This window comes from Balaenoptera physalus (assembly GCF_965194825.1).
Source record: "Balaenoptera physalus genome assembly, chromosome: 13".
Taxonomy (NCBI): domain Eukaryota; kingdom Metazoa; phylum Chordata; class Mammalia; order Artiodactyla; family Balaenopteridae; genus Balaenoptera; species Balaenoptera physalus.
The window spans coordinates 70,475,534-70,490,617 of NC_138892.1; the positions used below are offsets into that span (position 1 = coordinate 70,475,534).

At 36.6% G+C, this 15,084-nt stretch overlaps 1 protein-coding gene across 5 annotated transcripts in view; it reads left to right on the forward strand.

Moving 5' to 3' along the window:
• The window catches only part of ADAMTS20 (ADAM metallopeptidase with thrombospondin type 1 motif 20), a 310,626-nt gene that overhangs the window by 280,768 nt on the left and 14,774 nt on the right, over positions 1-15,084 (forward strand). For all 5 annotated transcript variants that reach the window (XM_082422521.1, XM_082422520.1, XM_082422522.1 and 2 more), the window contains one exon: positions 1,240-1,331. In XM_082422521.1, coding sequence (XP_082278647.1) covers positions 1,240-1,331 — 92 coding nt within the window. The remainder of the gene's footprint in view (positions 1-1,239; positions 1,332-15,084) is intronic.

Below are 15,084 nucleotides of genomic sequence, written 5' to 3' on the forward strand. Positions count from 1 at the left end.
AGAAATATAGCAGGCGGAATATGTTTGGAGAAAAAGATAATGCATTTAGCTTTGGACATGTTAAGCGAGAGCTCTCTGTGGGTTATCCAGGGAATGATGGAGGAGATAGTAGCAAAGGCTAATTTGAAAATTGTGTCAGTTTGCCCAGCCTAACCCTAAGTACCATGCATAAGCAATGGTGTGTGGATAAATGTTTAACAACCAGCTCTTAACAATCAGGGAAAAAAAGCTTGATTTGTAGGTTTTGCCAGTTTCCATGGGGTATATATTCCCACCATGGCCAATTTTAAGCTACCAACATGAGCTCATTATGCATGGCGTTGGGAAGAGACACACACAATTGGTTCTCATGATTTGGTACAAGCTGACTCTGGCACACCACAGAAGGCCTGCTGGCTTTGGAAACTGCCCTTAGAGATATAATAAATATTTCCAGAAATGCTACCTTTGGGGATTCCCTCTAGGGGACTGGTGTCATCATGGGGGCATGCAGTGATCTTGCAGTCCTCCTGAAAGATATTTGAAACAACATTAGCAGAGGTGAGAGCCACCGACTGCATGAGCATTAGTTGGGATGTTATTTAAGTGATTAAAGCATGAATAAGTGATTGGACCAGCTAACCTTTAGGGTTCCTCCCAACCTATTTTTGAGCCAATGACTCTTTCTTTCTTATACTTCATATGGAATCCCCAGCATTGTTGCCAGTCAAGAAATTTTGCTAACAACGTTAGCAAAAGTAAGATTAGAAAGAATGAAATAGTAATATAAGAAATCAAAGAAAATGGCACACTTTTTACCTTCATGTTTTTGAATTCTCTGAATGAATTGATATGCATACTCTCTATAAGCATGTATATGTTGCTTTATCATAATTTATCTTTAAATAATGTTTTTTCCTCTGTAATTTTGCTCCTTGATGCCACTTTATCTATTTTAGATGTTCACTATGATGTAAAATATGATAGAGCATTTATTTAGTTTTTAAAACATCTGGGTTAGTTACAGATGTCTCTGTCATATTTTAGGGCAATTTATGAGGTGAACATTTTTATATTAAATAAAAATTTGAGACCCTGATCTATATTATGTACTACAATTGTGTAACATTTTTGCTTAAAATTTTGGATTAGTCATATGAATGTATTTAAGAATGTAATATGAAGACTGTGTGTTTTGCAATGAAGATGTGAAAACATACAATGTCTCAGTGCTAAAGAGTTTCATTTATTATTTTCTAGCTACAGACCTTCTTTTTGCCCAGACAATATTTGGAAACGCAGTTCCATTTGCCACAGCTGGAGATTGCTATAGTGCTGCCAGATGCCCACAGGTATTTCATAGTTGATTATTTTTTCTCACTGAGTAAAGTTAACACTGTTTCTCTTCATTCACTTTCTTGACCAAAATACTGCAAGAAACATAAGTAAATAGAAAATGCAAACTTCTGACATGAAATTTATTTCAAAGGTTATAGATAAGCTTTGGAGGAAAAGCATTTTTGCCAGTACTGGGTTTGTTTGAAGGGTGTAATAATTAGAATTTTAAATTGTTTAGATCCTGTTTCTCCTTCCATGATGCTTTATCACTTTCAATCTTTCGACTTAGTCCATAGAAATGAATGGACATAAGTTACAAGGTAAAGGAATGGATCACAAACATGTGACTTTCATACCCTGCTGCTAACATCAGTTATATTAGCTGTCTGGGCCTGTAACATTCTTAGAATAACTTTCTATTACTTGTGAAATAATACATTTCCATGTCTTTATTCTTGTTTTTATCCTTTCTTTTGCAGAGTTCTCTTTGCACACCCTTTTTTGTCATCTTTGAGCTTTCCAGTACAAAGTGTGCTTCCTAGAAGAAATTTGCTATCTCATTTTTTTAACATAGGATTTTATAAAGTCTGTGTGAATAACATTTTTTATGATAAGATACAGAGACATAAGCTAGGTGAATATACCATTATTAGGTAGATTTATAGATTAATGAAAATCCTGCCCAGGAGATTGTAATTATAATAACGATTTCATTTTAAAGAGAACTAGCTAAAGGGTTTGCCATAGCCCTCTCTTCTAAGAATTTCTCATTCACAGTTTTCATCCTATGACATAGAAAGTATGCTTATGCTAAAAAGAGAGGGTATTTTCTGTATTAGAGAAGGGCACTTAAAGGATTTCAAAAGACACTAGAACTACAGGCTGAAATGAATATGAAAAAAGTTAACTGGAATAAATATATAAATCTTAAGTCCAGAAATGCAACTAGAACCTGGCAATGTCATATAAAAAGACCTAGGTGTTTTATTCAACCACCATGAGTTCAATATAACTCGTGTAGACCAAGTAGTAATTTCTTTTTCTTTTTCTTTTTTTTTTTCATATTGAGTTGTTTTTATTGGCTGGCATAATACATGGATTATTTTCCTCTTAATGGAACAAAATGTGATACCACATTTCTTTACAATTAAATTAAGGCTAAAGAACAACAAAGACATTATAGTTCATATGATGCATTGGAAAGATATTGTCTGTGCTCCACTTGAGCAGAGGGTAGAATGCTTTTACTTTGTTACTTTATGAAATGCCAGGTTTTCAGGACAAATCCTATTAAGGGCTTTTAGTTCCTGCCTGATATTTTGCTTTCTTCTCTGCCAGCTGCCACTGAATTGGAGATGCCTCGGGATTGTTCAGCCCATGGTTGGACTTGATTTAGAAATTAAAACTACCAAATTGGGGAAATGTGTCCATTCATTCTTTCTCATCTATTTATCCATCCAATATCTATCATATCTATAATAAGCTTATTATAATCATCTGCTTACTTGTCATTTCCCTCCACTAGTCTGTGAGCATCTGGTGAAACTGGTTCCTAGGTATATCTTCAATGCCTGATGTATTTACTGACTAAATAGTAAATATTTATTCAGTGTTTGAACTCTCAATGAGCTTTTACTCTAGGAGAGAAGATAAGACATGTAAATTAAAAAAAAAGAATATGTTGGGTTGGGTGTGTGGGGGGAGGACCATAAGAGATTTATTGGAATTTTGAAGATAGAGATCCTAAATAGTACACTCATTAATGTTTTGGGGGGAAATGATCTATCTACCGACCATCTATTTCTCCATCTACCTATCTAGTTACTTAGGTAGCACTTCTTATTCATAAGCCATAAACAAACCAAGCAAATCAATTGTTTTTTTGTTTGTTTGTTTGTCTGTTTTGTTACTCAGATCACTCTGTTATTGGTCAATTCAGTCATACAATCAACTGGGTCATTCCATCATTGGATGACTTGAATAATATAAATATATATTTTTAAACAGCAGGTTCTTATTAGTCATCAATTTTATACACATCAGTGTATACATGTCAATCCCAATCGCCCAGTTCATCACACCACCACCCCCACCCCCCGCCGCTTTCCCCCCTTGGTGTCCATACATTTGTTCTCTACATCTGTGTCTCAATTTCTGCCCTGCAAACCGGTTCATCTGTACCATTTTTCTAGGTCCCACATATATGCGTTAATATACGATATTTTTCTCTTTCTGACTTACTTCACTCTGTATGACAGTCTCTAGATCCATCCATGTCTCAACAAATGACCCAATTTCGTTCCTTTTTATGGCTGAGTAATATTCCATTGTATATATGTACCACATCTTCTTTATCCATTCGTCTGTCGATGGGCATTTAGGTTGCTTCCATGACCTGGCTATTGTAAATAGTGCTGCAATGAACATTGGGGTGCATGTGTCTTTTTGAATCATGGTTTTCTCAGGGTATATGCCCAGTAGTGGGATTGCTGGGTCATATGGTAATTCTATTTTTAGTTTTTTAAGGAACCTCCATACTGTTCTCCATAGTGGCTATATCAATTTACATTCCCACCAACAGTGCAAGAGGGTTCCCTTTTCTCCACACCCTCTCTAGCATTTGTTGTTTGTAGATTTTCTGATGATGCCCATTCGAACTGGTGTGAGGTGATACCTCATTGTAGTTTTGATTTGCATTTCTCTAATAATTAGTGGTGTTGAGCAGCTTTTCATGTGCTTCTTGGCCATCTGTATGTCTTCTTTGGAGAAATGTCTATTTAGGTCTTCTGCCCATTTTTGGATTGGGTTGTTTGTTTTTTTAATATTGAACTGCATGAGCTGTTTATATATTTTGGAGATTAATCCTTTGTCCATTGATTCGTTTGCAAGTATTTTCTCCCATTCTGAGGGTTGTCTTTTTGTCTTGTTTATGGTTTCCTTTGCTGTGCAAAAGCTTTGAAGTTTCATTAGGTCCCACTTGTTTATTTTTGTTTTTATTTCCATTACTCTAGGAGGTGGATCAAAAAAGATCTTGCTGTGATTTATGTCAAAGAGTGTCCTTCCTATGTTTTCCTCTAAGAGTTTTAGAGTGTCCAGTCTTACATTTAGGTCTCAATCCATTTGGAGTTTATTTTTGTGTATGGTGTTAGGGAGTGTTCTAATTTCATTCTTTTACATGTAGCTGTCCAGTTTTCCCAGCTCCACTTATAGAAGAGACTGTCTTTTCTCCACTGTATATCCTTGCCTCCTTTGTCATAGATTAGTTGACCATAGGTGCGTGGGTTTACCTCTGGGCTTTCTATCTTGTTCCATTGATCTATGTTTCTGTTTGTTGCCAGTACCATATTGTCTTGATTACTGTAGCTTTGTAGTATAGTCTGAAGTCAGGGAGTCTGATTCCTCCAGCTCCGTTTTTTTCCCTCAAGACTGCTTTGGCTCTTCGGGGTCTTTTTTGTCTCCATACAAATTTTAAGATTTTTAGTTCTATTTCTGTAAAAAATGCCATTGGTAATTTGATAGGGATTGCATTGAATCTGTAGATTGCTTTGGGTAATACAGTCATTTTCACAATATTGATTCTTCCAATCCAAGAACATGGTGTATCTCTCCATCTGTTGGTATCATCTTTAATTTCTTTCATCAGTGTCTTATTGTTTTCTGCATACAGGTCTTTTGTCTCCCTAGGTAGGTTTATTCCTAGGTATTTTATTCTTTTTGTCACAGTGGTAAATGAGAATGTTTCCTTAATTTCTCTTTCAGATTTTTCGACATTAGTGTATAGGAATGCAAGAGATTTTTTGTTTCCTTAATTTCTCTTTCAGATTTTTCGACATTAGTGTATAGGAATGCAAGAGATTTCTGTGCATTAATTTTCTATCCTGCAACTTTACCAAATTCATTCGTTAGCTTTAGTAGTTTTCTGGTGGCATCTTTAGGATTCTCTACGTATAGTATCATGTCATCTGCAAACAGTGACAGTTTTACTTCTTCTTTTCTACTTTGTATTCCTTTTATTTCTTTTTCTTCTCTGATTGCTGTGGCTAGGACTTCCAAAACTATGTTGAATAATAGTGGCGAGAGTGGACATCCTTGCCTTGTTCCTGATCTTAGAGGAAATGCTTTCAGTTTTTCACCATTGAGAATGATGTTTGCTGTGGGTTTGTCATATATGGCCTTTATTATGTTGAGGTAGGTTCCCTCTATACCCACTTTCTGGAGAGTTTTATCATAAATGGGTGTTGAATTTTTTCATAAGTTTTTTCTGCATCTATTGAGAGATCATATGGTTTTTCTTCTTCAATTTGTTAATATGGTGTATCACATTGATTGATTTGCATATATTGAAGAATCCTTTATCCCTGGGATAAATCCCACTTGATCATGGTGTATGATCCTTTTAATGTGTTGTTGGATTCCGTTGGCTAGTATTTTGTTGAGGATTTTTGCATCTATATTCATCAGTGATATTGGTCTGTAATTTTCTTTTTTTGTAGTATCTTTGTCTGGTTTTGGTATCAGGGTGACAGTGGCCTCATAGAATGAGTTTGGGATTGTCCCTTCCTCTGCAATTTTTTTCAAGAGTTTGAGAAGGATGGGTGTTAGCTCTTCTCTAAATGTTTGATAGAATTCACCTGTGAAGCCATCTGGTCCTGCACTTTTGTTTGTTGGAAGATTTTAAATCACAGTTTCAGTTTCATTGCTTGTGATTGGTCTGTTCATATTTTCTCTTTGTTCCTGGTTCAGTCTTGGAAGGTTATACCTTTCTAAGAATTTGTCCATTTCTTCCAGGTTGTCCATTTTATTGGCATAGAGTTGCTTGTAGTAGTCTCTTAGGATGCTTTGTATTTCTGCAGTGTCTGTTGTAACTTCTCCTTTTTCATTTCTAATTTTATTGATTTGAGTCCTCTCCCTCTTTTTCTTGATGAGTCTGGCTAATGGTTTATCAATTTTGTTTATCTTCTCAAAGAACCAACTTTTAGTTTTATTGATCTTTGCTATAGTTTGTTTCTATTTCATTTATTTCTGCTCTGATCTTTATGATTTCCTTGCTTCTACTAACTTTGGGTTTTGTTTGTTCTTCTTTCTGTAGTTCCTTTAGGTGTAAGGTTAGATTGTTTATTTGAGATTTTTCTTGTTTCTTGAGGTAGGCTTGTATAGCTATAAACTTCCCTCTTAGAACTGCTTTTGCTGCATCCCATAGATTTTGGATCATTGTGTTTTCATTGTCATTTGACTCTAGGTATTTTTTGATTTCCTCTTTGATTTCTTCAGTGATCTCTTGGTTATTTAGTAATGTATTGTTTAGCCCTCCATGTGTTTGCGTTTTTTACGTTTTTTTCCCTGTAATTCATTTCTAATCTCATAGCATTGTGGTCAGAAAAGATGCTTGATATGATTTCAATTTTCTTAAATTTACTGAGGCTTGATTTGTGACCCAATATGTGATCTATCCTGGAGAATGTTCTGTGCACACTTGAAAGTGTAATCTGCTGTTTTTGGATGGAATGTCCTATAAATATCAATTAAATCTATCTGGTCTATTGTGTCATTTAAAGCTTCTGTTTCCTCATTTATTTTCATCTTGGATGATCTGTCAGTTGGTGTAAGTGAGGTTTAAAGTCCCCCACTATTATTGTGTTACCGTCGATTTCCCCTTTTATAGCTGTTAGCAGTTGCCTTGTGTATTGAGGTGCTCCTTTGTTGGGTGCATATATATTTATAATTGTTGCATCTTCTTCTTGGATTTATCCTCTGATCATTTTGTAATGTCCTTCCTTGTCTCTTGTAACAGTCTGTATTTTAAAGTCTATTTTATCTGATATGAGTATTGCTACTCCAGCTTTCTTTTGATTTCCATTTGCATGGAATATCTTTTTCCATCCCCTCACTTTCAGTCTGAATGTGTCCCTAGGTCTGAAGTGGGCCTCTTGTAGACAGCATATAGATGGGTCTTGTTTTTGTATCCCTTCAGCAAACTTGTGTCTTTTGGTTGGAGCATTTAATCCGTTCACATTTAGGGTAATTATCGATATGTATGTTCCTATTACCATTTTCTTAATTGTTATGGGTTTGTTTTCGTAGGTCCTTTTCTTCTCTTGTGTTTCCCACTGAGAGAAGTTCCTTTAGCATTTGTTGTAGAGCTGGATTGGTCGTGCTGAATTCTCTTAGCTTTTGCTTGCCTGTAAAGCTTTTGATTTCTCCATCAAATCTGAATGAGATCCTTGCCGGGTAGAGTAATCTTGGTTGTAGATTTTTCCCTTTCATCACTTTAATTATATCATGCCACTCCCTTCTGGCTTGTAGAGTTTGTGCTGAGAAATCAGCTGTTAACCTTATGGGAGTTCCCTTGTATGTTATTTTTCATTTTTCCCTTGCTACTTTTAATAATTTTTCTTTGTCTTTAATTTTTGCCAATTTAATTACTATGTGTCTCAGCGTGTTTCTCCTTGGGTTTATCCTGTATGGAACTCTCTGCGGTTCTTGGACTTGGGTGGCTATTTCCTTTCCCATGTTAGGGAAGTTATTGACTATAAAGTCTTCAAATATTTTCTCGGGTCCTTTCTCTCTCTCTTCTCCTTCTGGGACCCCTATTATGTGAATGTTGTTGTGTTTAATGTTATCTCAGAGGTCTCTTATGCTGTCTTCATTTCTTTTCATTCTTTTTTCTTTATTCTATTCCACAGCAGTGAATTCCACCATTCTGTCTTCTAGACCACTTATCCGTTCTTCTGCCTCAGTTATTCTGCTATTGATTCCTTCTAGTGTAGTTTTCATTTCAGTTATTGTATTGGTCATCTCTGTTTGTTTGTTCTTTAATTCTTCTAGGTCTTTGTTAAACATTTCTTGCATTGTCTCGATGTTTGCCTCCATTCTTTTTCCGAGGTCCTGGATCATCTTCACTATCATTATTCTGAATTCATTTTCTGGAAGGTTGCCTATGTCCACTTCACTTAGTTGTTTTTCTGGGGTTTTATCTTGTTCCTTCATCTGGTACATAGCCCTCTGCCTTTTCATCTTGTCTATCTTTCTGTGAATGTGGTTTTTGTTCCACAGGCTGCAGGATTGTAGTTCTTCTTGTTCCTGTTCTTTGCCCTCTAGTGGATGAGTCTATCTAAGAGACTTTTGCAAGTTTCCTGATGGGAGGGACTGTTGGTGGGTAGACCTGACTCTTCCCCTGTGGGTGGAACTCAGTAAAACTTTAATCCACTTGACTGCTGATGGGTGAGGCTGTGTTCCCTCCCTGTTGCTTGTTTGGCCTGAGGCAACCCAACAATGGAGCCTACCTGGGCTATTTGGTGGGGCTAATGGCGGACTCTGGGAGGGCTCATGCCAAGGAGTACTTCCCAGAACTTCCACTGCCAGTGTCCTTGTCCCCACAGTGAGCCACAGCCACCCCTCACCTCCGCAGGAGACCCTCCAACACTAACAGGTAGGTCTGGTTCAGTCTCCCCTGGGGTCTCTGCTCTTTCCCCTGGGTCCCGATGCACACACCACTTTGTGTCTGCCCTCCACGAGTGGAGTCTCTGTTTCCCCCAGTCCTGTCAAAGTCCTGCAATCAAATCCCAGTAGCCTTCAAAGTCTGATTCTCTATGAATTCCTCCTCCCATTGCCGGACCCCCAGGTTAGGAAGCCTGACATGGGTCTCAGAACCTTCACTCCAGTGGGCGAACTTCTGTGGTATAAGTGTTCTCCAGTCTGTGAGTCACCCATCCAGCAGTTATGGGACTTGATTTTACTGTGATTGCACCCCTCCTACCATCTCACTGTGGCTTCTCCTTTGTCCTTGGATGTGGGGTATCTTTTTTGGTGAGTTCCAGTGTCTTCCTGTCGATGATTGTCCAGCAGCTATTTGTGATCCTGGTGCTCTCGCAAGAGGGAGTGAGAGCACATCCTTCTACTCCACCATCTTGGTTCCCAAATCCCCAAGTAGTAATTTCTAAATGGCCCAGTATAATCATAAGGTACCAAAACACAATATCGAGACCAAAAGTTTTATTTGTACTTGACACTGGAATATTATACTTATTTAAAAATTTCTGTCTGGGAATGATAAATTTTTAATCTATCTAGGAGTAGAAGGTGACAATCAGGAAAAAAAGGAAGGTTTAAATTTCGTTATGTTAGGAAAATGAAGAAGGTAGCCAGGAAAATAGTGGGAGGTTATGATAACTACTATTAAATATGTAAGGAGCTCCATGGGAGTGACATCAGTATGTGTTACTCAAGGAGACATTAATGGGGCAGAAGATTCCAGCTCAAGATAAAGAAGACTTTTGACAAGGAGAGTTGCCCAATAAAGAAACCCCCCCCCCCAAAAAAATCCAAAGCCTCAATAAATCACTAATTTTTGCCAATATTTTTGTAAATTGATCTTGTATTCTGCAACCTTGCTGAATTAATTTATTAGTTGTAATAGTTTTTTAATGGATTCCCCAGGATATTCTATATACATAATAATGTCACACACAAATAATTTTACTTCTTCCTTTGCATTCTGGATGCCCTTTATTTCTTTACCTTACCTCATTACACTAGCTAAAACTTCCAAGATAGTGTTGAGTAGAAGTGACAAGAGTGGACATCCTTGTCCTATTCTTGATTTCAGAGGGAAAGCATTCAGTCCTTCATCACTGAATGTGTTAGCTATGAGTTTTGTAGATGCCTTTGATCAGATTGAGGAAGTGCCCTTCTATTCCTAATTGAAGTGGTTTTATCATGACTGTTGGATTTTGTCAAATGCTCCTTCTGCATCTGTTGAGATGATCCTGTGGTTCTTGTCCATTACCATAGTGATATGGTATATCACACTCATTGATTTTTGTATGTTGAAACAATCTTGCATTCCTGGGGAAATCGCACTTGGTCATGAGGTCTAATCCTTTTTATATGTTGCTAGATTTTCATCTGTATTCAGAAGAGATAGTGGCCTATCATTTTCTTTTTTTGTGATGTCCTTGTCTGGTTTTGGTATCAGGGAAGTACTGGCTCCATAGAATAAATTGGGAAGTGTTCCCTCCTCTTCTACTTTTTTGGAAGAGTTTGTGAAAAATTAATATTTGGTAGGATTCATCAGCAAAGCCATCTGAGCTCGGGCTTTTCTTTGTGAAAGTTGTTTTATTTACTAATTCAATCTCTTTACTTACTGTAGATCTTTTCAGATTTTCTAGTTCTTCTTGAGTCTGTTTTGGTAAGCTTATGTTTTTTGTTTTTGCTTTTAGGAATTTGTCCATTTCACCAAAGTTATCTAATTGGTTGGCATGTAATTGTTTGTAATATTCCATATAATCCTTTATATTCCTGTGAGATTCACAATCATGTCCCCTCTTTCATTCCTGATTTCAGAGCTTTGAGTCTCCTCTCTCTTTTCTTGGTTTGTCAATTTTGTTCTTTTCAAAAATCCAACTTTTGATTTTGTTGATTTTCTGTTATTTTTCTCTTCTTTGTTTCATCAATTTCCACTCTATTCATTATCATTTCTTTCCTTCTGCTTGCTTTAGATTTAATTTGCTCTCCTTTTTTTCAGTGCTTAAGGTGGAAGGTTAGGTCATTGGTATGAGATCTTTTATCTCTTTTAATATAGGCATTTGCAGCTGTAAATTTTCCTTTAAGCACTTCTTTTGCAGCATCCCTGAAGTTTTGGTATGTTGTGCATTCATTTTCATTCATCTTAAAGTATTTTCTATTATCACTTGTGGTGTCTCATTTGACTCACTGGTTATTTAGGAGTGTGGTGTTTAAGTCCCATGTATTTGTGAATTTCCCACATTTCCTTCTGTTATTGATTTCTACTTTCATTCCATTGTGGTTGGAAAACACACTTTGTATTATTCAATCTTTTAAAATTTATTGAGGCTTGTTTTATACATAGCATATGGCTATCCTGGAAAATGTTCAATATGTGCTTGGAAAGAATGTGTGTTCTGTTGTTGTTGGGTGAAGTGCTCTGTAGATGTCTGTGGCCTTGTTGGTTGAAAGTATTGTTCAACTCTTCCATTTCCTTGTTGATCTTCTGCCTAGTTATTCTATCTACTGAAACTTTGCAGCTATTATTGTTGACTTGTCTTCTTCTCACTTCAATCCTTTTGTTTCATTTACTTTGTATTAGATTTATTTACCTCGTGATTTTGTTGTACATGACTGTATGCTTGTAATTGTCATAATATCCTGATATAGTGACCCTTATATCATTATAAGATGTTCTTCTTTATCTGTAGTATCATTTTGTTTTGTTTTGTTTTAAGGTCTAATTTATCTGATATTAGAATGGCTACTCAGGCTGCTTATAGTACATGGTATATATGTTTTCATCCCATTTGCTTTTAACCTATATGTATTTTTGGATCTTAAAAGTGTCTCCTACAGGGAGCACTTTGTTGAATCTCTGCCTTTTGAGTGGATTGCTTAATGTTATAATTGACATGTCTGGATTTATCTTTTCCATTTTACTTTTTGTTTTTATATGTCTTATATTGTTTTTGTCTCTTCTTTACTGGTTTTTTTATTCAGTGAACGTTTTCTAGTGTAACATTTTAATTTCCTTAATAATTTTCTCACTATATTTTTAATTGCTTTCTTAATGGTCGCTCTAGGGCTTACAATGTACATCTTAACTCTACTCCAGAATCTTCTCCAGAATTATACTACCTAATTGAAGTGACATATAGAAACATTACTCCTATATATACTCTTTTTCCTCTTCCCTTTTTTTGTTGTTATATTTGTTATCCATACACCTACCTGTGTAACAAACCACAATACATTTTTATAGTGTTACTTTATAGAATTTTATATCTTTTACAGATAAGAAATAAGAGAACTTATATTTCATTGAGTTTTTTACATAAGCCTTTTTATTTAGCATTTCTGGTTCTCTTCATTTCTTCCTGTGGTTCTGATTTATTAGCTGCTGTCATTTAATTACTGCAAAACAGCTTTGCTTCCATCTGCTTTATTTGTGGCATTTTTATCAAATATACTACATTTCTATATTATACTGGTCAGTAGTATAATTACATACATATTGGTTTATACAATTGCTTTTTAAACAAGAGAATAAAGGAAAAGAAATATGCAATTATAGTGTCTTTTATAATTACTACAATCAACTCTACTAGTACACTTTGGTTGTTTTGTATTGTCTGATGTCACTTGACTTCAGCCTGAAAAACTTCCTTTAGTATGTCTAATAATAACTAGCATGTCTGCTAATAACAAATCCTCTCAATTTTTTTTATCTGGGAATGTCTTTATTTTGCATTCATTCTTGAAAGATTGATTTCCTAGGAAATTATTGTTTTACAGTTTTTATTTTTCAACACTTTAAACATGCCATCCCACTGTCCTCTGGCTTCTAGAACTCAGCTATTTATCTTACTGGGATTCCCACGTATGTGGTCATTTTTCTCTTGATGCTTTCAGATTTTTTTTTTTTTTTTTTGACTTTCAACGTCTTTACTGTGACATATCTGGATGTAGATCTCTTTGTGTCTACTCAACTTGGAGTCTATTGAGCTTCTTAATTGTGTAGATTAATGCATTTCATGAAATTTAGACAGTTTTCAGCCATTATTTCTTCAAATATATTCTCTGCTCTATTTGGTACTTCCATCATGCATATGTTGGTGCACTTAATGGCGTCCCTTTATTTCTCTGAGGCTTTATTCATTTTTTCTTCATTCTTTTTTCTATTTTTCAGAATGTTTCATCACTATTGATATCTTTTCAAGTTTGCTGATTCTTCTGCCAGCTCAAATCTACTGGTTGATCTGCTCTAGTGAATTTATTATTTTGGTTATTGTACTTTTCAACTCCTGAAATTGTCCTTTGGCTCTTTTTATGAATATAATTTTTATTTCTTTATTGATAGTCTCTATTTGATGAGACATTATTATCATGCCTTCTTTTACTTTTTTAAACACAGTTTTCTGTTGTTCTTTGGGCATATTTATAATAGGTACTTTGAAGTCTTTATCTGCTTAGCCTGACATCTGAAACCTCTCAAAGGCAGTTTCTGTTGCCTTTTCCCCTGTATATGAGTCATCCTTTCCAGTTTCTTTGCATGTTTCACAATTTTTTGTTGAAAACTGGGCATTTTAGATAAGATATTTTAGCAACTGTGGATACTAAGTTTCCCCTTCCCTCTAGGACTTGTTGTTTGCTTGCTTATTTATTTGTTTAGCTCTTTGGCTGGGCTATTTCAGGGACATCTATTTCCCCTGTGGTGTGCAGCCTTTAATGTCACTCCTCAGAGAGCTCAGCCTTGGACATGTACACTGTCACCCCGATCCTCCTGGAATGACAGTGTTTTTAGTTGGCCTGTCTTTGATGAAGTTTCTAGATGGTCTGCCTCTACTGATATCACACTCAGCTCTTAGCCTCCACTAATTAGTATATGATCACTCTGTTCTTTCAATAACATCCTGGAGGCATAAATTACTACATGGTCTGATCCAATTAAACTCAGGCCCCTTGGCCAGGGTAGTCTTATAGGTCAGTCTTTGAGGTCAGGTCAGACTTCAAGAGGAGCCCTTCTTGGCTGTCTCTTTCCCTGCTTTTCTCTGTTAAACTGAGCTTTGACCTACCATTTGGCTTGTTGCTCTCATCCAGTTACCCCCCATCCTCCTCTTAACTGCACACCATTAAAATCTTATTTTCAATGCACCCTTTAGGCTTAAATTTCCCCATGTTTGGTCCCAAATAAGCTCAGTCTCCTTAGGAAAAGCTATGGAACTTTCTGTTCTTACAGCTTGATTTTCCCCCAAGGAAGAACCTTTGCACTAATTCTGTGGATTGAGAGGGTAGAACCCACTTTGCAGAGTAACATCCCCAGTCTATAAGCAGAATGCTGGGTAATGGCAACATCCCCTGGTCTTCTTGGCTTGCCTTGCTCAGCATGGAACTTCTGTGCTACCAGTGATTTTGAGTGAGACTGATTTAGGCCTTGTGTTCTTGGCCTGCCATGCCTGGGGCAGATCTTCTGATCTATGAGTAGGGACTGAGTGGTGGAAGGGAGCTTCAGACTCTGCCATTCTTGCCTCTAAGACAGCTTCAGCAACACAGAGCTGGGTGAGATGAGGAGTGCTGGTGTCCCCTGCCCCCCGCTGCCCCCCACACACCCTAGGAGGAAGCTTAGCCCTAGCAGAGAGCTGGGGGAAATATAGTCTTGTGTTCGTAGCTGCACCCACGAAGAGTAGAACTATCATCTTGCTGAGGTGGGGGAAGAGAGGACAGGTCATGGTTCAGATGTCACAGATGCTTACTGTTCTTACCTAGATTTCATAGATTTTCCTGAATAAATGTTTCTCCATTTTTTTGTATAGCCTTAGGACAATTTCAAGAGACTTGAAATGGTTTTGTATTTTATATTTGAAATTAAACATTTTATTTTGAGGTAACTGTTGACTGACATGTAGTTCTAAGAAATAATACAGAGATCCCATGTACCCAGTTTCCCCAAATGGTAACATCTTGCATGATTATAGTATAATATCGCAACTAGGATATTGACATCTCTACATCAATATACAGAACATTTTTATCACCACAAGAACTTTATTTTTTAAAATTTAATTTAATTTAATTTTTGGCTGTGTTGGGTCTTCGTTGCTGTGTGCAGGCTTTCTCTAGTTGCGGCAAGTGGGGGCTACTCTTCATTGCGTTGCACGGGCTTCTCATTGTGGTGGCTTCTCTTGTTGCGGAGCACAGGCTCGAGGCACACACGCTTCAGTAATTGTGGCATGCAGCTCAGTAGTTGTGGCTCACAGGCTC